This window comes from Somniosus microcephalus, chromosome 18, assembly GCF_052327205.1.
Source record: "Somniosus microcephalus isolate GS21.2 chromosome 18, FLI_Smic_1.0, whole genome shotgun sequence".
Taxonomy (NCBI): Eukaryota; Metazoa; Chordata; class Chondrichthyes; order Squaliformes; family Somniosidae; genus Somniosus; species Somniosus microcephalus.
In genome coordinates, this window is record NC_141004.1 from 9,323,795 (window position 1) to 9,346,655 (window position 22,861).

Below are 22,861 nucleotides of genomic sequence, written 5' to 3' on the forward strand. Positions count from 1 at the left end.
TGTGCCAATTCTACACCCTTCAATACTTTATGCCTTCCTCGTATACAACGCTTTGCATTTGTCAGTATTAAATTTAATTTGCCACTTACCTGACCAATTGCATAACTGATCTAAATCCTTCTGACTTCATGACATTAGAAATAAAAAAACTGCAAAACACACTGGGACACCCCGAGGTCACAAGTTAGTTCTTTCGCTGAAGCCTCTATCCCTACTACATTCACTGTATTTGAGAGGGGACAACACAAGAGGATAATTCTTCTACTGATCAAAACAACAATTTTTAGCATAGTAAAATGTCCCAAGGTGCTTCACAGGAGCGATTATCAAACACATTTGACAACGAGCCACGTCAGAAGATACGAGGACAGGTGACCAAAAGGCTTGGTCAAAGAGGTAGGTTTTAACGAGCCTCTTAAATGAGAGAGAGGCGGAGAAGTTTAGGGAGGGGATTCCAGAGAGGTTGAAAACACGGCCGCCAATGGTGGAGCGAAGGCGGTGGGGGGACGCGCGAGAAGCCATAGTTGGAGGAACGCAGAGCTCTCGGAGGGTTGCAAGGGGCTGGAGGATCACGCAATTGAAGTTTGCGCTCACCCGTCCGGCCTCTCTCCTTCTTCCACAACCTCTTCCGTCGGTCGTTTAATGCAAAGCTGGTAGGGCCTGTAGGGAGCGGTCGGCTTCAGCTCTTCAGTCAGCTTGTTGGTTGCCCGGGCCGAGAAGAAGCGAATGATGTGGAAAGTCTTGGAGTTGACATCTGTGAACTGAAAGGTGAGTGTCACCGGGAAATAGCCTGAGTGATCGATCGAGCAACTGACTTCAATCCGACAGGTTTCTCCTGCACAAGGAAAGGAGAAGTTACTGATGTGGCTACAACACAGCGCTCTCCCTCACTGAAAACTTAACTGATGGACTCTTAAACTGTGATCTGAAGTGGCCGAGCAGGACCCTCACCGTTATCAAAAAACCTCCACCAGCGCTTCAAGAACAACAACTTGTATTTATATAGCGCCTTTAATGTAGTAAAACGTCCCGAGGCGCTGCACAGGAGTATTAAAAGACAAAAAATGTGACCTAGAAATACATAGAATTACAAAGAATTTACAGCACAGAAACAGGCCATTCGGCCCAACTGGTCCGTGCTGGTGTTTATGCTCCACACGAGCCTCCTCCCACCCCTCTTCATCTCACCCTATCAGCATATCCTTCTATTCCTTTCTCCCTCATGTGTTTATCCAGCTTCCCCTGAAATGTATCTATACTATTCGCCTCAACCACTCCCTGTGGCAGCGAGTTCCACATTCTCACCGCTCTCTGGGTAAAGAAGTTTCTCCTGAATTCCCGATTGGATTTATTAGTGACGATCTTATATTGATGAAAGAAAAAGACTTGCATTTCTACAGCGCCTTTCACGACCACCGGACGACCCAAAGCGCTTTACAGTTAATGAAGTGCTTTTGGAGTGTAGTCGCTGTTGTGATTATGGCCCCCTAGATTTTTTTTTTTAAAGATTCCCCCACCTTCTTTCGATAGGCTTTCGATAAGGCACAAGAGATTAGCGTGTAAAGTTAAGGCACATGGGATTGGGGGCAAGGTACTGACTTCGATAGAGAACTGGTTGGCAGACAGGAAGCAAAGAGTTGGAATAAAAGGGTCTTTTTCCCAGTGGCAGGCAGTGACTAGTGGGGTGCCGCAGGGATCGGTGCTAGGACCCCAGCTATTCATTCACAATATATATTAATGATCTAGACGAGGGAACTAGATGTAATATCTCCAAGTTTGCAGACGACACAAAGCTGGGTGGGCATGTGTGCTGTGAGGAGGGTGCCGAGAAACTCCAGTATGATTTGGACAGGTTGGGTATTGGGCAGAAGCATGGCAGATGCAGTATAATGTGGATAAATGCGAGGTTATCCACTTTGGTGGCAAAAACAGGAAGGCAGATTATCTGAATGGCAATATATTGGGAGAAGGGGAAGTGCAACGAGACCTGGGTGTCCTTGTGCACCAGTCACTGAAGGTAAGCATGCAGGTGCAGCAGGCGGTTAAGAAGACAAATGGTATGTTGTCCTTCGTAGCGAGAGGATTTGAGTACAGGAACAATGATGTCTTGCTGCAGTTGTACAGGGCCTTGGTGAGACCACATCTTGGGTATTGTGTGCAGTTTTGGTCACCTTATCTGAGGAAGGATATTCTTGCCATGGAGGGAGTGCAGCGAAGATTCACCAGACTGATACCTGGGATGACAGGAATGACGTATGGAGAGAGATTGGGTCGATTGGGCTTATACTCACTGGAGTTTAGAAGAATGAGAGGGGATCTCACTGAAACTTATAAAATTCTAACAGGACTAGACAGACTAGATGCAGGAAGGCTGTTCCCGATGGCGGGGGAGTCCCGAACCAGGGGTCACAGTCTAAAGATAAGGGGTAAGCCATTTAGGACTGAGATGAGGAGGAATTTCTTCACCCAGAGAGTGGTGAACCTGTGGAATTCTCTTCCACAGAAGGCAGTAGAGGCCAATTCATTAAATATATTCAAGAAGGAGTTAGATATATTTCTTAAGGCTAAAGGGATCAAGGGGTATGGGGAGAAGGCAGGGACAGGGTACTGAGTTTGGATAATCAGCCATGATCTCATTGAATAGCAGAGCAGGCTCGAGGGGCCGAATGGCCTACTCCTGCTCCTATCTTCTATGTTTCTATGTTTCTCGAGGGGCAGCTAGGGGTGGGCCATCAATGCCGGCCTGGCCAGTGACGCCCACATCCCAAGAATTAATCAGTGAGAGGGGAAGCCACCTCACCTGCATCCAGCTGAGAATAGGAGACCTCCTGCGGATCACTCAGTTTGAACACGTGGAACCTGCGAAGCATCTCGCATCGTACGAAGGTCACCGCCTCGCCCCCCTCATTCTTGATGTAAATGGGGACAAGCATCGGATCGCCGGGGTCGAAGGACACTTTGATCTTCCCCTCCTCGAAATCGCAGTCCGACCATACCTTCACACCGCCCTTATCCTGGATCATCTGCTGCCTGAAAGACGCAACACCACAGCGAGTTACCAGAGGCCCTGTGCGCGGCTGCCAAACAGAGCGCCCCGTAAACCGCCAGCGCTCAACCGCCCCCGCAGTGCGCAGCAACCGGGCTTGGATTCCCACGCGGCGGCAAGATGGGCTGAACGGTTTCGATCAGGAGTTGAGATTCGCCCCAACCCTGGGGAGTAATCAGTCGGCCCAGCAACCCAGGAGGACGTCACCTCCACTCGGCCAGAGTCCAGCGCAAGGCACACATTCCTTTTGGGATTGAAAATAAAGACACTCCAATATTTCCCCCCATCCCAATAGATCTTAGGGCAGGTGGGGGGGAAAGGCAGGTGGGGGGAGGGGGGGGTAAATTGAAAACGAATCTGCGAAAACGATATTTCAGTGAGCGAGTGGGCAGTCCATCTATCCATCTATGGATCAGGCTCCCTGGGGAGATGGTGGAAGCAGTTAGTGTTGACCCAGTCAGTTGGGAATTACAGGAAACTCTCGATTTACCGGCACCTAAATAACCGGAAATCTCTTAACCAGCAAAATTCAGGAGTAGGTTCAAGTAAGTTTTACTTCATATTAGTGGCAGTTCCTGGATCTGTGGCTGTGTAATCGGGGTTCCTGCACTTGTTGCTAAGCAACAGGGACGCTTGGTCTGTGGCCGGAGTGCCTGCACATGTTGCTAAGCAACAGGGAAGCCTGGATTTGTTGCTGTGTACGGAGCTCTCGTACCTTTTAACTATACCTCTCTGTAATCCGGACTTTTTGATAAACCGGCACCACGCCGGTCCCGGATACCAAAGAGTTTCCTGTAGATAGATTTCTTTCCGAAATTAACATTTTGGGATACAGTCTATGAGTAATTGGAGACATGACGTGTGGCGAGTGTGGCGAGCTCGGGAGGAGCAGGTTACTCTGGACCTCTGCTTCCCAAAGCTCTCCCCCACTGGGGGTTTTCCTCGCCTCATGTCTGGGTCTGTTGGAGACCCATTGATCGAGATTGATCGCTGCGATTGGTCAACAACTCCATTATTATTGAACAGCTTGAGCGTCCAAAATCCGGAGTTCCAGAATCCAGGGTGTTCCCGAATCCGGGACGATTGGTGGCAGGGTCGCTCGGAATCCGTAAAACCCTGAGGGAGGCTGACCAAAAACCAGAAATATCGCAACCCGGGCTCGGGCATTTCTGGACTTCGGACATCAGAAACACGTTCCGAAGTCTGGAAAAACACGAAAACCGGCTCGGCCTCGGTCCCGAGGTTGCCGGATTCGGGACGCTCAACCTGTATCATGCAACTGCCAGGATGGTAGAAGGTGAACGAGATGGACCCGGGTCTTTCTTCATTTTGTGACACCAATGTTGCGCGATGCAGTGGTTCTGAGCCACAAAGAATGGCCCTGGTTCATCTCCGGTCTGTGCCGAGTTTGCTAATCTTACCCGGGGGAAAAGGTCGAGGTGCTTCAACTGCCCTCAGTACCTCTGGGTTAGGGAGAGGAAGATCAGTCAGGCTTCCTCCTCCCAATCACGGTCCAGTGACTCCGGCTGGAGAGCAAGTGCTCACGGGCGTCGGGCGTGGACAGGACTGGGCTGGGCTCATCCGCGATGCTCCCCAAGGTTGAACAGCCAGCTGACAGTCACTCTGGATTACAGGCCCTTCAGGCGAGGTAACAGAGGGTGACGTGGAGCTGAACCCCAGCACCTCCAAGGGAGGAGGAGGAGGTGGACAAGACCAGGAAGCAGAGCAACTGATGAGATTTCCCCACGTGGAAGGACCCACACTTTACCTGTTCTGCTTCAGCTGACGGATGATGGCTCTGGCACGGCCCCTCTTCCCAGGCTCCTGGACAAGGGCCGGAGATGATGCTGTCCCCAGATTGCCTGCGGAGTTGGACCACAGATTGCAATACTGATCGGCATACACCACTCTTCTCCGCTAGGAAAGAAACAGGACACTGGACGTTAGAATCACAGAACGGTCACAGCACAGAAGGAGGCCATTCGGCCCGTCGAGCCTGTGCCGACTCACTGCAAGAGCACTTCAGCTAGTCCCGCTCCCCGCCCTTTCCCCGCAGCCCTGCAAATTTTTTTCCTTCAAGTACTTATCCAACTCCCTTTTGAAAGCCACGATTGAATCTGCCTCCACCACTCTCTCAAGCAGTGCATTCCAGGTCCTAACTGTCATGAATCATCATTCATGAAGAAATGACTCATGAAATAACACTGGGCAGCCAGCTGGTGGCGCCGTCCAAGGAAAGTATAAATACTCGGGCGTGGGCCCAGCTTGCCCAGGACGTTTTTGTAACCAGGAACTAGTGATGTAACTAGAATCTCATGGTTGTGAAACAGTTGATTAAAGCCTTGTTTTATAATCAAACCAAGTGTTTAGTGAGTTTTCTTACATCTCTACCCACTCGCTGCACAGAGCGCGGGATCAAAACCCGGGACCTGATCGTCCACACGACCTACTCACGTGTGGCTTCACCATCAGGCACTGAGCCATGCAGACTTGCAAGCTACAAGGCTCCATTCCCAGTTGGTGCTAAGGTAGTTGGTCTCAACAAGGGTAGAGGCGGTGAGTCACAATGAGCCCCAGTACCCTTGGACCTGGGGGCGGTTGGAGGGAGTCTGCTCGGGCTCCTGCCCCCGATTGTCGTCCAATGACTCTTGTTGGGAGGAGCGTGCACATTGACAGCAATATCGCGGCCGACTTGTGATGCACCCAGTAGTGCAACAACCCGCCCAAGCTCACATCTTTGGGGGGGGGGGGGGGGGGGGGGCGGGGGGAGGGCGGAACCGGATGTCCATTCACAGAATCACAGAATCTACAGTGCAGATAGAGGCCATTTCGGCCCATCGAGCCTGCACCGACACATATCCCACCCTATCCCCGTAACCCCACGTATTTAATCCCCTAACACTAAGGGTCAATTTATCATAGCCAAATCAACCTAACCTGCACATCTTTGGACTTATCTCAGCAAGCTGGCGGAGGAGGAGAGTAAACGTGGGCGGGGTTGAGAAGATAGAAGAGAGTCTAAAACTAGACACATCCTCATGATAATGGAACAGTGAACACTGAGCTAACAAGAATAATTGAATCGGGTGGTTTACATTTCGTTGTACTGCACTTGTGCACTAACAATGACAATAAAAGTTGATTTGATTTGATTTGATTTGAAATACTCAAATTCCTAAGTTCAAGTGGTTTATGAGAATTGGCAGAATCTAAATACTTGTCCAATTCAGTGCCTTTTCAGCACACATTTTATTTGCCCAAATAATGTAACAAGATAGAGCACAGGAGAGACTGATGCAGGGTGAGGAATGAGTTAAGGACGGAAAGTATGAATACCCTATGACTGCATTTGTTTAGGTGTCACAGGTGAAAAAGGGTTAAATTGCACAATGCTGACGACTGTTAATAAAACAGGAAACAGCACAGATACAGCCAGAGAATTTATTTCCCTGTCTCAATCATTATTCTGGTGTCCTTGCAAGAAATGGCTGATCCCACCAGGAATGTTTATCACTCTCCGAACCATGGGAACATTCTTGCATGGCACGACTCGTTACCCGCCTCCTTCAAACTTAAAGAACTGGTGTCCTCGAAAAGATAAGAGGAAGCTGCTTACTTTAGCTGAGCGAACATGAAAACAGGAAGAGTGATGATGAGTCACTCTACCCACATCAAATGGATGATTGTAAGTTAGAAACTGGTCATTGCTCACTGTCGCTCAGTAAGGGTGTGTAATGTGACAGATTCGGACTCGGCAGGTTGATCAACTTGGGAAACAGTTCAGTACTGGGACGTGTTTCATTCCCCAATCATCTGATGTGATTGTAGACGCTATATGCAGCAAGGCCAGGACAACATCCAGGCTTTGGGCTGATAAGTGGCAAGTAACATTCGCGCCACACAAATGCCAGGCAATGACTATCTCCAACAAGGGAGAGTTTAACCTCCGCCCCTTGACATTCAATTGCATTACCATCGTTTATTGTCCATCCCTAATTGCCCTTGAGAAGGTGGTGGTGAGTTGCCTTCTTGAACCGCTGCAGTCCATGTGGTGAAGGTGCTCCCACAGTGCTGTTAGGGAGTTCCAGGATTTTGACCCAGCGACGATGGAGAAACGGCCGATATATTTCCAAGTCAGGATGGTGTGTGACTTGGAGGGGAACTTGGAGGTGGTGGTGTTCCCATGCGCCTGCTGCCCTTGTCCTTCTAGGTGGAAGAGGTCACGAGTTTGGGAGGTGCTGTCGAAGGAGCCTTGGCGAGTTGCTGCAGTGCATCTTGTAGATGGTACACACTGCAGCCACGGTGCGCCGGTGGTGGAGGGAGTGAATGTTTAAGGTGGTGGATGGGGTGCCAAACTAGCGGGCTGCTTTGTCCTGGATGGTGTTGAGCTTCTTGAGTGTTGTTGGAGCTGCACTCATCCAGGCAAGTGGAGAGTATTCCATTACACTCCTTACTTGTGCCTTGTAGCTGGTGGAAAGGCTTTGGGGAGTCAGGAGGTGAGTCACTCACTGCAGAATACCCAACCTCTGACCTGCTCTTGTAGCCACAGTATTTATGTGGCTGATCCAGTTAAGTTTCTGGTCAATGGTAACCCCCCAGGATGTTGATGGTGGGGGATTTGGTGATGGTAACACCGTTGAATGTCATGCAGAGGTGGTTTGACTCTCACTTGTTGGAGATAGTCATTGCCTGGCACTTGTGTGGCGCGAATGTTACCTGCCACTTATCAGCCCAAGCCTGAATATTCTTGGGTATAAGAACATAACATAAGAAATAGGAGGAGTAGGACATTCGGCCCCTCGAGCCTGCTCCGCCATTCAAAGCCTGCACATCTGCCAATGCACTTTATTATGGTTATATTTATGTTAATATACTACAAGCCAAATGTATGTTGAATGTTTAAATGTCTTAATCCAAATGTACACTCTCGGGAGCCGCAAGCCTACATTTCGTTGTACTGCACTTGTGCACTAACAATGACAATAAAAGTTGATTTGATTTTGATTTGATTTGAATAAGATCATGGCTGATCTTCCACCTCAACTCCACTTTCCTGCCCGATCCCCATATCCCTTGATTCCCTTAATATCCAAAAATCTAGCGATCTCTATCTTGAATATATTCAATGACTGAGCCTCCACAGCCCTCTGGGGTAGAGAATTCCAAAGATTCACCACCCTCTGAGTGAAGAAATTTCTCCTCATCTCAGTCCTGAATGGCCGACCCCTTATTCTGAGACTGTGACCCCTGGTTCTAGACTCCCCAGCCAGGGGAAACATCCTCCATGCATCTATCCTGTAAGAATTTTTATAATTTCAACGAGATCACCTCTCATTCTTCTAAACTCCAGAGAATATAGGCCTAGTCTACTCAATCTCTATTTAATGAACCAAGACACAATTCTAAAAATAAAACTCCAAAGTTACCGTGAACAGGGAACAGCAATGGTTCCAACAACAGACCTGCTTTTCCCACAAGACTCAGCCCACACAAACACTCTGCGGATTAAGTTTAATTAAACCAGATCTGGGGGGAGGGGAGGCGGTGAACAACTCCCGGGTTAGCCAGTTTCTCCCAGTCTCCCTTCAGTTGGCAAGGCCCCGTTCCTCAAGCCGCTCCCCCCCCCAGTGTGTCACAAAACAGGCCCCCCAGTGCCACACAAAACAGGCTCGGAGGGCCGATTCCTGATCATTTTCTCCCTCTGTCAGCACCTCCCCTCTCGGAATCTCTCAACAGCGGGTACAGTAAGGCAGAGGCCTGGACTGTGACAGTTTGAGAATTGTGAATTCAGTTCAAAAAAAAAATCTGGTATCAGCAACAGTGACCATGAAGCTGTCGGATTATCGTAAAAACCCAAATGTTGCGCCAATGTCCTTTAGGGAAGGAAACCTGCCGTCCTTACCCAGTCTGGGCCTATACGGGACTCCAGTCCCACACCAATGCTGTTGACTCTTAAATACCCTCTGAAGTCGGCCACTCAATTGCATCAAACTGGTTCAAGGCAGTCCACTTCAGAGCAACTAGGGAATGGACAATAAATGCCAGCAATGCCCACATCCCGAGAATTAATTAAAAAAATATATCCTTGATAAATCCACGAGCGCTTGATATTAATGTTCCAAGAACCTCATTAATTATCAGAAATTTGATAAATATTGATAGCTAGTCACTGTGTTAAAGGATCTAATTATGTTCGCATCAAAACACACGGGATATTACACTGAGTAACGCGTTCTTCATTGACAGAGGGGCTTGAACCCACAACCTTCTGAATCAGGGGCGAGAGCATTTGACCCAAGTAGTGAACTCTGCTGTCCGTGTCCTAACTCGCACCAAGTCCCGTTCATCCATCATCCCCGTACTTGCTGACCTGCACTGGCTCCCAGTATTGGAAACAACTCTATATTAAAATTCTCATCCGGATTTTCAAATCCCTTCACGGTCTCGTCCCTCCCCGTCGCTGTAATCTCCTCCGGCCCTACAATTCTCCGAGATCTCTGCGCTCCTCCAATTCTGGCCTCTTGTGCATCTCCGATTTTATTCGCTCCACCATTGGCGGCCGTGTCTTCAGCTGCCTGGTCCCTAAGCTCAGGAACGTCCTCCCTAAACCTCTCCGTCTCTCTTTCCTCCTTTAAGACACTGCTTAAAATCTCCCTCTTTGACCAAGCTTTTGGTCACCTGCCCTAATGTCTCCTTATGTGGCTCGGTGTCAAATTTTGTTTGTTAACGCTCCTGTGAAGCGCCTTGGGACGTTTTACTATGTTAAAGGCGCTATATAAATACAAGTTGTTGTGCTGAACAAGGGGAAAGGAGGGAACGATATGTTTGAAAACGTATTTTTCATTCTTTAGCGCTTGGAGAGGTTCTGCAGGAATATACAGCCTCCACACCCAGAGTAAGACCAGAAACAGCCTGGAGCACAAGAACTGAGCCCTTGGTTCAGAGTAGACATTATCCCAACATGCTCGGGTATTTAATGAACCAAGACACAATTCTAAAAATAAAACTCCAAAGTTACCCTGAACAGGGAGCAGCAATGGTTCCAACAACAGACCTGCTTTTCCCACAAGACTCAGCCCACGCAAACACTCTGTGGATTAAGATTAATTAAACCAGATCTGGGGGGAGGGGAGGCGAACAACTCCAGGGTTAGCCAGTTTCTCCCAGTCTCCCTTCAGTTGGCAAGGCCCCGTTCCTCAGACCCCCCTCCCAGTGTGTCACAAAACAGGCCCCCCAGTGTCACACAAAACTGGCCCCCCAGTGTCACACAAAACAGACCCCCCAGTGTCACACAAAACTGGCCCCCCCAGTGTCACACAAAACAGGCCCCCCAGTGTCACACAAAACTGGCCCCCCAGTGTCACACAAAACTGGCCCCCCAATGTCACACAAAACTGGCCCCCCCAGTGTCACACAAAACAGACCCCCCAGTGTCACACAAAACTGGCCCCCCAGTGTCACACAAAACTGGCCCCCCAGTGTCACACAAAACTGGCCCCCCAGTGTCACACAAAACTGGCCCCCCAGTGTCACACAAAACTGGCTCCCCAGTGTCACACAAAACTGGCTCCCCCCAATGTCACACAAAACTGGCTCCCCCCAATGTCACACAAAACTGGCTCCCCCCAATGTCACACAAAACAGGCTCGGAGGGCCGATTCCTGATCATTTTCTCCCTCTGTCAGCCCCTCCCCACTTGGAATCTCTCAACAGCGGGTACAGTATTGCAGAGGCCTGGACTGTGGCAGTTTGAGAATTTTTGAATTCATAAAGTCATAACGGCACAGAAGGAGGCCATTCGGCCCATCGAGTCCGTGCCGGCTCTCTCTAGAGCAATCCAGTCAGTCCCATTCCCCCGCTCTTTTCCCGTAGCCCTGCAAGTTTATTTCCCTCAGGTGCCTATCCAGTCTCCCCTTGAAAACATTGAGTGTCTCCGCTTCCACCACTTCCGTTGGCAGCGAGTTCCAAGTCCTCAACACACGCGGTGTAAAAAGGTTTTTCCTCACATCCCCCCTGTATCTCTTGCCCAAAACTTTAAATCTGTGTCCCCTAGTCCTTGTACCATCAACTAGTGGGAACAGCCTTTCCCCGTCTAGCCTATCCAAACCCGTCATAATCTTGTACACCTCGATCAAATCACCCCTCAACCTCCTTTGCTCTAATGAAAACAAATCCAGCTTCTCCAGCCTGTCCTTGTAGTTAAGATCCCCCATCCCCGGAACCATTCTGGTAAACCTCCTCTGCACCCTCTCAAGGGCCTTCACATCCTTCCTAAAGTGTGGTGACCAGAGCTGGACACAATACTCCAGTTGTGGCCTAACCAGCGCTTTATAAAGGTTCAGCATAACTTCTCTACTTTTGTACTCAATACCTCTATTTATGAAACCCAAGTTCCCATATGCTTTGCTAACCACTCTCTCAATATGTCCCGCCACCTTCAGGGACCTATGCACATTAACTCCCAGGTCCCTCTGTCCCTGCACACTCTTTAAAACTGTGCCATTAAGTGTATATTGCCTCTCCCTGTTCCTTCTGCCAAAATGCATCACCACACACTTCTCTATTAAATTCCATCTGCCACTTGTCTGCCCATTCTACTAGCCTTTCTATGTCCTGTTGCAGTCAACTGATAGCATCATCACTGTTTGCCACACCCCCAAGTTTGGTGTCATCGGCAAATTCAAAAATTCTACTCTGTTTCCAATATCCAGGTCATTTTAAAAAAAAGCAGTGGCCCCAGCACTGACCCTTGGGGAACACCACTGTCTACCATCCTCCAGTCTGAAAAACAGCCATTTACTACAACTCGCTGTTTTCTGTCCTTAAGCCAACTCCTTATCCAAGCTGCCATTGACCCACCGATTCCATGAGGCTCAATTTTGTTAACCAGCCTTCTATGTGGTACTTTGTCAAAGGCCTTCTGAAAATCCATGTAGACAACATCCATTGTATTCCCTTCATCAATCCTCGCTGTTACTTCTTCAAAAATTTCAATTCAATTCAGTTTAAAAAAAAATCTGGCATCAGTAAAAGTGACCATGAAGCTGTCGGATTGTTATAAAGGCCAAAATGTTTCGCTAATGTCCTTTAGGGAAGGAAACCTGCCATCCTTACCCAGTCTGGGCCTATACGTGACTCCAGTCCCACACCAATGCTGCTGACTCTTAAATACCCTCTGAAGTCGGCCACTCAGCTGCATCAAACTGGTTCAAGGCAGTCCACTTCAGAGCAACTAGGGAATGGGCAATAAATGCTGGCCCGGTCAGCATCCCGAGAATAAGTTTATAAAACACAGCAATGTTACCGAGATAGGGAGCTCAGTCGGGAGTACCGAGCCTGTGGAAGGGGAAGAGATGGCCGGGGTTCAAACGGCAGCACCTCATCAGCAATGCACCTTTGACATAGGGTCGCCAGCTCTGGTTGGCCGTATTCCTGGAGGTTTTATCACATGATCTCCCGCCTCCAGTTGCCCCGCCCCCACCGTCCCGCCATTGGGTCCGTCCTGTCGGCGGCCCCGCCTTCCGGCGGCCAATTGGAAAGCGAACAGCCTCTTCGCTGCCCAATCGGATGATTCTTGACGGTCAAGCGGCCCTTTATTAGTTATAAAAATGGCGGCGGTGGGATGAACAGATGATGAGATGAGGAAAAACGCACGGTCGCTGTGGTTTTTTTCTCCCTGGGCTTGATCACAAGTGTCCGGGAGATTAATCGTTAATTCCTGGTTAATTCCGTAAGCTGCGTGGCTGCACACCGCTCCAGGGATCTCGCGCAGCCAGCTCATCAATGCAAACACCGCGCATGCGCGGCATTCTGAACGGCCCGTGCAGCCCCTTAAAGGGACCACTCGGCGCCCCCAAAAAATTAGAGGGATCATTGTTGCCCTGCTTTTGAGAGCTGGACAAGGGGGGAGGGTGGTGAAGTGAAACAAGTGGTACAATACCTGAGAGTTAAAGAAAATCTCACTGCCGTTCACTCGGGCCTTTTTCGATACAGCTAGAGCATAAATTACACTCGAGAAATTGACACTTAAGACACCATCTCTGTAAGAAAAAAAAATACAAAATATCAAACTTGGTTACAGAGACAAGCAAGGGGGGAGGGGGGTCATTTAAACCCAACTCACCGGGTGGGAAAGCCACAGGATTGGGTGGAACGCCGGAGTCACACCCCGCCCAATATTGCTCTCCACCGAGTTCAAAACCAGCGTTGCTCCCGATCTGGTCCGTTCCCCGATGGACGGATTAGGTTAACATCGGGGTACAGTTCCACGGGCACTGCAGGGAAGGGGGGGGGGGGGGGGGGGTGTTCCCAACCCATCGCCCATCTCTTCACGCGCGAGCCGAGGCAGAGCGCGTCAGTGGGCTGCTTGGCTGCGAATGGCAGCACAGCCCCAATCCTCAATGTCCGCACGCACTTTTGGCCAGTGTTCACTGGGTAGGGATTGTGCATCAGCAGGAGCACCGGACGACTCTCCCCCAAGCCAGGGGCATGGGCTCCACTCAATGCACCTACAGTTACATAAGGTTGAGCTACAACTTGGCACTGCCCAGACTTTGACCCTGGGACCCGCGGATCTGTATGGCTCAATGCCACAGTAGGTGGAGCATCTAGCCATTAGGTGCCAAAAGGACGGGTTCCGACATTTTCGATAAGTTGGGCCCCTTGTGGGCATTTTCCTCTCCTCTGGACTATCAAACATTGCAATGGCTTTGTATGTGCAAGAACCACAGACTTGTGCTGCTGATTCCTGGTTGATAAGATCCTCCATTTATACAGCACCTTTCACAACCTCAGGACGTCCCAAAGCGCTTTGCAGCCTTTATTACAAGAGGATTTGAGTATAAGAGTAAAGACGTCTTACTGCAATTATATAGGGCCCTGGTGAAACATAGAAAAATAGGAAGAGTCGGCCATTCGAGCCTGCGCCGCCATTCAAAGTGATCATGGCTGATCCTCTATTCAATTCAATTCAATTCAAATCGCTTTATTGGCATGACAAGTTACATCTTATGTTGCCAAAGCATCGGAAAACATTCATGTTTGTTCACAAAAATACAGATCTATCCATACAGTGTATAAACAGATATATCCGAGTGTATAAATATACTTTCATATAATTTATATATACTCTTTTCTTATCTTTAGTGGTTGTCCCTCTGTTTATGGCAAGCTGTAACATAGTGTGCCGCTAGTGTTATGCAACTTCTCTCTTCCCCTAGTAGGTATGGGAGTTTTTGGTTGTCATTCAATTTTCTGAATTCCGGGCATATTTTTGTAAATTTTGGGTAGAAATTCTCCCTTATGCCCTGATATTTTCTACAAGCTGTGAGGAAGTGCATCTCTGTCTCCACCATTCCCTGACTGCAGTGAGGGCATATCATGTCCTCTCTTGGTAGCCAGGTCTGCCTGTGTCTACCTTTTTCGATCGCCAGGCTATGTTCACTAAGTCTGTACATTGTCAGGATTTTTCTCAGTTTGCTGTCCTTTACCATGGTCAGGTAATCAGCTATGTTGTATTGTCTGTTTAGGGCCAAGTAGCAATTGAGTTTGCTTTGGGTTTTTGTTGTTTCTGCCCAATATGTCAGATATTTTTCCTTTTGCTTAGCGACGATTGTGTTGGGTCGAATTCTTTGTTACCCTGTCACTGTCCTGTGGCTGGTTATTGTTAGTATTGTTAGTAGTTACTTCACTGAGTCCCAGGACTAGTTGACTGAGGGTATTCTTCTTTATGGTCAGCTCTTGGCATTTCAGGGCGTCGTAGTGATAGCATTGGGGGTTGCTCATTTGTAGGTGATTCCAAAATTTGGTGGCTCTTTTTTGGATAGTGATTATTAATGGATATTGGCCTAGTTCCGCCCTGCATGCATTGTTTACTGTTTTCCTTTGAGTCCGGAGGATACTTTTACAGAATTCTGCATGTAGGATCTCAATTGGGTGTTTGTCCCATTTTGCAAATTCTTGTTGTGTTAGCGGTCCCCATACCTCACTGCCATAGAGTGCAATTGGTTCAATTACTGATTTGAAAATTTTTAGCCAAATGCTAATTGGGATTTCTATTTGGATTGATTTTTTAATGGCATAGAAAGCCCTTCTTGCTTTCTCTTTCAGTTCATTCACAGCCAGTTTGAAGTTTCCCGTAGAACTGATTTTTAAGCCCAAGTATGTGTAGTTAGTGGTTTGTTCAATTTTGGTTGTTCCTAGTGTGAAATTTATTTTGGGTCCCTGATGTCTGGATCTTTGCTGGAACACAAGGACTTTGGTTTTTTGGGGATTTATTGTCAGGGCCCAAGTCTGGCAGTACGACTCCAGCAGATCCAGGTTCTGCTGTAGACCCTCCTTAGTTGGTGACAGCAGAACCAGGTCGTCTGCATAGAGGAGGAATTTAACCTTGGATTCATATAGGGTGAGGCCGGGTGCTGTAGATTGTTCAAGTAGTTTTGCCAATTCATTTATGTAAATATTAAAGAGTGTCAGTGAGATTGGCGAGCCCTGCGTCACCCCCCGCCCCTGTGGGAAGTATTTTGTTTGTTTGTCTCCAATTTTAACTGCACATTTGTTGTTTGTATACATTGATTTAATTACATCATATGTTTTTCCCCCTACCCCGCTTTCGATAAGTTTCAGGAATAAACCGTCATGCCAGATGGAGTCGAAAGCCTTCTGGAAATCTATAAAGCATGCGTAGATTTTGCTTTTGTTATGGTGAACGTGTTTGTCAATTAGGGTCTGTAGGGTGAAGATATGATCTGATGTTCTATAGTTTGGCAGGAATCCAATTTGGCTTTTACTCAAGACATTGTGCTCCTCAAGGAAGTTTATAAGTCCTCTATCTCTAAACCATATTCCCGCCCTCTCCCTATACCCCTTGATGCCTTTTGTGTCTAGAAATCTATCTATCTCCTTCTTAAATATATTCAGTGACTTGGCCTCCACAGCCTTCTGTGGTAGAGAATTCCACAGGTTCACCACCCTCTGGGTGAAGAAATTTCTCCTCATCTCCGTCCTAAATGTCCTACCCTGTATCCTGAGACTGTGACCCCTCGTTCTGGACCCCCCAGCCAGGGGAAACATCCTCCCTGCATCCAGTCTGTCTAGCCCTGTCAGAATTTTATACGTTTCAATAAGATCCCCTCTCATTCTTCTAAACTCTAGTGAATACAGGCCTAGTCGACCCAATCTCTTCTCATACGACAGTCCTGCCATCCCAGGAATCAGTCTGGTGAACCTTCGCTGCACTCCCTCTATGGCAAGTATATCCTTTCTTAGGTAAGGAGATCAAAACTGCACAGCACACAGTACTCCAGGTGTGGTCTCACCAAGGCCCTGTCCAACTGTAGTAAGACATCCTTGCTCCTGTACTCAAATCCTCTTGCAATGAAGGCCAACATACCATTTGCCTTCCTAACTGCTTGCTGCACCTGCATGTTTGCTTTCAGTGACTGGTGTACAAGGACACCCAGGTCCCTTTGTACATCAACATTTCCCAATCTAGCACTATTTAAATACTCTACCTTTCTGTTTTTCCTACCGAAGTGCATAACTTCACATTAATCCATGTTACACTGCATCTGCCATGCATTTGCCCACTCACTCAACTTGTCTAAATCACCTTGAAGCCTCTTTGCATCCTCCTCACAACCCCACCTAGTTTTGTGTCGTCATCAAACTTGGAAATATTACATTTGGTTCCCTCATCCAAATCATTGATATATATTGTGAATAGCTGGGGCCCAAGCACTGATCCCTGCGGTACCCCACTAGTCACCGCCTGCCACCCCGAAAAAGACACATTTATTGCTACAAAATCAAAATACTGCGGATGCTGGAAATCTGAAATAAAAACAGAAAATGCTGGAAATAGTCAGCAAGTCAAGCAGCAGTGGAGAGAGAAACAGAGTTAACGTTTCAGGTCCATGACCCTTCGTCAGAACTGGAAACCTAGAAGATAGGAGCAGGAGTAGGCCGTTCGGCCCCTAGAGCCTGCTCCGCCATTTAATGAGATCATGGCTGATCATCCAAATTCAATACACTCACTGTCCCTGCTTTCTCCCCATATCCCTTGATCCCTTTAGTCTTAAGAAATATATCTAACTCCTTCTTGAATATATTTAATGAATTGGCCTCAACTGCCTTGTGTGGTAGAGAATTCCACAGGTTCACCACTCTCTGGGTGAAGAAATTCCTCCTCATCTCAGTCCTAAATGGTTTACCCCTTATCTTTAGACTGTGACCCCTGGTTCTGGACTCTCCGGCCATCGGGAACATCCTTCCTGCATCTAGTCTGTCTAGTCCTGTTAGAATTTTATAAGTTTCAATGAGATGCTGGATATCGAACAGGTTTTTAAGCTAGTGCAGGGGCAGGGAGAGGGGGGGAGGGGAGGAAATAACAAAAGGGAAGGTCTGGCGATAGGATGCAAGGCAGGAGAGATTAAGAGAGATTAAGAGATGGTGCAAGGCAAATGGAGATGATAATAGGACAAGTTAAGAAACAAAAGATGGCTCTATATAAAGTGTAAATGGCACTGGCAGAATGAAAGCCTTGCACCATCTCTTAATGTCTCAATCTCTCCGTCTTCCATCTAGAGCTATCTTTTGTTTCTTAACTTGTCCCATTACCATCTCCTTTTGCCTCACACCATCTCCAGCTTTTTCCAGTTCTGACGAAGGGTCATCGGCCTGAAACGTTAACTCTGTTTCTCTCTCCACCGATGCTGCGGAGTATTTCCATTTATTCCTACTCTCTTAATATGAAACAGAGACCACACCTGGAGTACTGTGTACAGTTTTGGTCTCCTTACCTAAGGAAGGATATACTTGCCAAAGAGGGAGTGCAACGAAGGTTCACCAGACTGGTTCCTGGGATGGAGGGTCTGTCCTATGAGAAGAGATTGAGTAGGCTAGGCTTATATTCTGTGGAGTTTAGAAGAATGAGAGGTGATCTCTTTGAAACATACAAAATTCTTACAGGGCGGATGTTTCCCTGGCTGGGGAGTCTAGAACCAGGGGTCACAGTCTCAGAATAAGGGGTCGGCCATTTAGGACTGAGATGAGGAGGAATTTCTTCACTCAGAGGGTGGTGAATCTTTGGAATTCTCTACCCCAGAGGGCTGTGGAGGCTCAGTCATTGAATATATTCAAGACAGAGAGCGATAGATTTTTGAATATTAAGGGAATCAAGGGATATGGGGGATCAGACAGGAAAGGGGAGTTGAGGCAGATCAGCCATGATCTTACTGAATGGCGGAGCAGGCTCGAAGGGCCAAATCCCACTCCTAATACTTATGTTCTTAGGTTCTTAAAATACTTTTTGGAGTGTAGTCACTGTAGGAAACATGACAGCCAATTTGCACACAGCAAGCTCCCACAAACAGCAATGAGATAATGACCAGATCATCTGTTTTTAGTGATGTTGGTCGGCGGATAAATATTGTTGCTCTTCTTCAAAATAGTGCCCTGGGATCTTTTACATCCACCTGAGAGAGCAGACGGGGCCCCGGTTTAACGTCTCAACCGGTTAGTAGAGTTTACTTATTGTAGATACCCACCTCCCCCACCACACCTTGATCCTTTACAAAGAGAGAGAGAGCACCTTAGGGTGTGTCAATGCAATAATGTATCTCAGGGGACGAGGAATCACCAAGGCAGCAGACGGATTGAGGTTCGATCCCAATACCCCCACTGTGCTCTGGACCCCAACTACATTGCTGCAGAGAATCATAGAAACATAGAAGATAGGAGCAGGAGTAGGCCATTCGGCCCCTCGAGCCTACTCCGCCATTCAATGAGATCATGGCTGATCATCCAAACTCAGTACCCTGGCCCCCTGCCTTCTCCCCATATCCTTTGAACTCCTTCTTGAATATATTTAATGAATTGGCCTCAACTGCCTTCTGTGGTAGAGAATTCACCATACAGAGGACCGTGCTTTCGCCAGGCAGAGGTACTCCAGGGACAGATCGAGGGTCAACCACTGGCAGTGCCTGGGGAGCTGGTCACTTGGCATCTCGGACAACAACAACTGGCATTTATATAGCGCCTTTAAAGTAGTAAAACGTCCCATGGCGCACCACAGGAGCGATTATCAAACAAAATTCAAACACCGAGCCACTTAGGACAGGTGACCAAAAGCTTGGTCAAAGTGGTAGCTCTTAAAGGAGTGTCTTAAAGGAGGCGATACAGATAGAGGGGGATGGAATTCCAGAGCTTAGGGCCTTGGCAGCTGAAGGCACAGTCACCAAGGGCGGAGCGATTAAAATGAGGTTGCTCAAGAGGCCAGAATTGGAGAAGTGCAAAGGTCTCGGAGGGTTGTGGATCTGGAGGAGATTAGAGATAGGGAGGGGCGAGGCCATGGAGGCAGGCCGATCACTGGGAACAAGCACGAGCTCTCTGTTTCAGTCAGCCTGAGGTCCTACGTAGGCCAGAAACCCATCACCATGCACTCTCAAACCTAACCGGCAAATCCACAGAAGCATCTCTTGCCTCGATACGGAGCGGTCACTGCTCTCCCTGTAGGGGTACAGCCCACCCACCAGAGTGCACGTGCTGGTATTGCTGGAGTTTAACCAGTTATAAACAGGCAGTCCCACCTGCAGGCAGCACTGGTTGCCCACCCAGCCAGGATCTCACTCCCCATGGGGACGCTGACTTCAGGGCTCGCGCTACTGCTGAGCACTTCTTCCACACAAAGGGTGGTGGAAATCTGGAGCTCTCTCTCCCCCCTGAAAGGCTATGGGATGCTGGAGACCAATTGAAATTTTCAAGATTGAGATCAGCAGACCATTCCAGAGGAGACATAACCAAAACAAGAAAAGGGCCATCTAGCCATTCCCAGTCTAAACACATCGCTGCTAACCTTCCTCCTCACTGTGACCATTTTAAATTGACGACACCTCGTCACTGAATCCCCAACCAGGGGAAATAGTATTTTCTTTTCATCCTATCCAAGCTCTCAAATTTTTATTAAAGAAACCTCCATTAAATCTCCCCTTAACCTTCTCTGCTCCAGTATTCTCAGTATCTCTAGTTTCTCATTACGATATTTTTGTTGGGTAAAGGTTTTTTTAAATTCGTTTATGGGGTGTGGGCGTCACCGACAAGGCCCAGCATTTATTGTCCATCCCTAGGGATGGAGCAAAGGCAGCTGAATGGAGTTGAGATAAAGATCAGCCATGATCTGACTGAATGGCGGAAGAGGATGGAGGGGCTGAATGGCCTCCTCCTGTTCCTATGGGGCTTTTTCCAATTTATTTGTTTCATATTTTACACTCCGAGTCATGGATTCTCCTGTCCGGTCTTTTTGACCAAGAAATATCTACCCGAAATGAAACTGTGGAATTGGCTGTGGCAACAGTCAAATACCAGCCCCAGAGAGTGCTACCCCATCCAGTGCCTTTAATGAGCCGTGTAAACTTGTCAGTCACACAGATCCGTGGAACGCTTGGACCCACCCAACCCGGGGGTCAGATTATCAAGCCTGGCACAGAGGACTGAACCCAGTTCCACTTACCTGGGACCCCCAACTCAACCACAAAGGGGACCCTACTGTCGATACGGAGCTTCGCAGGGCAAGCGCAACACCAGCGGCGAGTTAACAGGATGTAAGGGGCATGGATACAAGATTAAATGCAAGAGATTTAATTTAGCACAGGGAAACCTTTTCACACAGAGGGTTGTGAGGTGATGGAATGCGCTCCAGTGCAGTGCTGCACTGTCAGAGGCGCTGTCTTTCAGGTGAGACGTTAAACATCTGCTCTCTTGGGTGGACGTAAAAGATCCCACGGCACTATTTCGAAGAGGAGCAGGGGAGTTCTCCCCGGTGTCCTGGGGCCAATATTTATCCCTCAACCAACATCTCTGGAACAGATTATCTGGTCATTAGCTCATTGCTGTTTGTGGGAGCTTGCTGTGCACCCTACATTACAACAGCGACTACACTTCAAAAAGCATTCTATTGGCTGTAAAGTGTTTTGGGGCATCCAGAGGTCGTGAAAGGTGCTATAGAAATGTAAGTCTTTCATTTACAAGATGCACTGCAGCAGCTCGCCAAGGCTTCTTCAGCAGCACCTCCCAAACCCGCGACCTCTTCCACCTAGAAGGACAAGGGCAGCAGGTGCATGGGAACACCGCCACCTCCAAGTTCCCCTCCAAGTCACACACCTTCCTGACTTGGAAATATATCGGCCATTACTTCATCATCGCTGGGTCAAAATCCTGGAACTCCCTCCCTAACAGCACTGTGGGAGCACCTTCACCACATGGACTGCAGCGGTTCAAGAAGGCGGCTCACCACCACCTCCAAGGGCAATTAGGGATGAGCAATAAATGCCGGCCTTGCCAGCGATGCCCACATTCCATGAACAAATAAAAAAAAGTTAGTGACTGAAGCAATGACAATGTCAATATTTAATAGGTTAGACAGATGGCTGAAGTAAAAGGGAGATAAAAGGGCGAACGGATCCAGGCGGGTACGTGGAACTTGGACTGCTGCTTACGTGGACGAGAAACACCAACATGGGCTGGTCGGGCCGGTTTCCAAGATGTAATGTCGATGTAACTCTGTGTCTGTGTCTCTCCCCTTCCAAAATAGGAGGGTATTCAACAGACAACTGAGGCAATGCAACTCCTCGCTTGTGGACAGCGAGCTGCACAGCTCAGCAAGGAGCAAGCGAGAGTATAGCTACCATGCGACTGACCACAACAGGCACACACCAAACATCACTGAACAGTGAATCACCAAATTGCTGGTTCAAAGACTAAAGTAGCAAATCTATGCCACGCTAATGTACATAATGCAGATATTGGGGCGGGGGGCATCGTATTTACTGGAAGAGTGAACCCCAATAAATTTCCACAACTCCTACGTGGAATGTACAGCACGGAAACAGGCCATTCAGCCCAACTGGTCCGTGCCGATGTTTATACTCCACACCAGCCTCCTCCCACCCCTCTTCATCTCACCCCATCAGCATATCCTTCTATTCCTTTCTCCCTCATGTGCTTATCCAGCTTCCCCTTAATTGCATCTATGCTACATGTAAAGAGGTTTCCCCTCGGTTTTGAAACAGTGTTTCGTAAAGAGAAGGTGCAGAGAGTTTAGACTGAACAACATTACACAGGGTGGCGAGTGTGTGGGACTGGACAGCCTTGGGGCATTGGGGGGGGGGGGGGGGGCGCAGCAGGTAGTTTGGGAACATTTAAGGGACAACCGGATTGATATTTGAGGGGGGGTAATTAATGTTAACAGAAATGCAGAGTTTTTCCACACTCCTTGCTTGAACAAGGTGGCCATTTTCATTGTTGTATTTATGACTCCATTTACAATCCAATTTCAATCTATACATTTCCCTAGAACCAGGAGCAGAGCGCTACACCCCCAGCCTCCCAACACTTCTCAGAACGGCAGAGAGGTTATAGAATCATAGAACGGCAGAGAGGTTATAGAATTATAGAATGGTTACAGCACGGAAGGCAGCCATTTGCCCAGTGCCAACTCTCAGCTAGTTCCACTCACCCGCTCTTTCCTCGTAGCCCTGCAATTTTTCCTCCTTCAAGTACTTATCCAACTCCCTTTTGAAAGCCACAATTGAATCTGCTTCCACCACCCTTTCAGGCAATGCATTCCAGATCCTAACCACTCGCTGAATAAAAAAAGTTTTTTCTAACGTCACCTTTAATCGGTGTTCTCTGGTTCTCGACCCTTCCGCCAATGCGAACAGTTTCTCTCTCTCTACTCTGTCCAGACCCCTCATGATTTTGAACACCTCTATCAAATCTCCTCTCAATCTTCTCTGCTCGAAGGAGAGCAACCCCAGCTTC

The 22,861-nt window shown here is 48.1% G+C and overlaps 1 protein-coding gene across 3 annotated transcripts in view; it reads right to left on the minus strand.

The window, feature by feature from the left end:
• LOC147105012 (RNA helicase MOV-10-like) overlaps positions 1-22,861 on the minus strand; it is a 95,266-nt gene that overhangs the window by 66,467 nt on the left and 5,938 nt on the right. The window contains exons 2-5 of one of the 3 annotated variants that reach the window (XM_086011011.1): positions 12,987-13,086; positions 4,815-4,963; positions 2,801-3,030; positions 595-835 (exon numbers count right to left, since the gene is read on the minus strand). In XM_086011011.1, coding sequence (XP_085867137.1) covers positions 595-835; positions 2,801-3,030; positions 4,815-4,963; positions 12,987-13,086 — 720 coding nt within the window. Of the gene's footprint in view, positions 1-594; positions 836-2,800; positions 3,031-4,814; positions 4,964-8,472; positions 8,569-12,986; positions 13,087-22,861 lie in introns of those variants that run through there. The other 2 variants (XM_086011013.1, XM_086011012.1) reach the window with 2 other exon arrangements.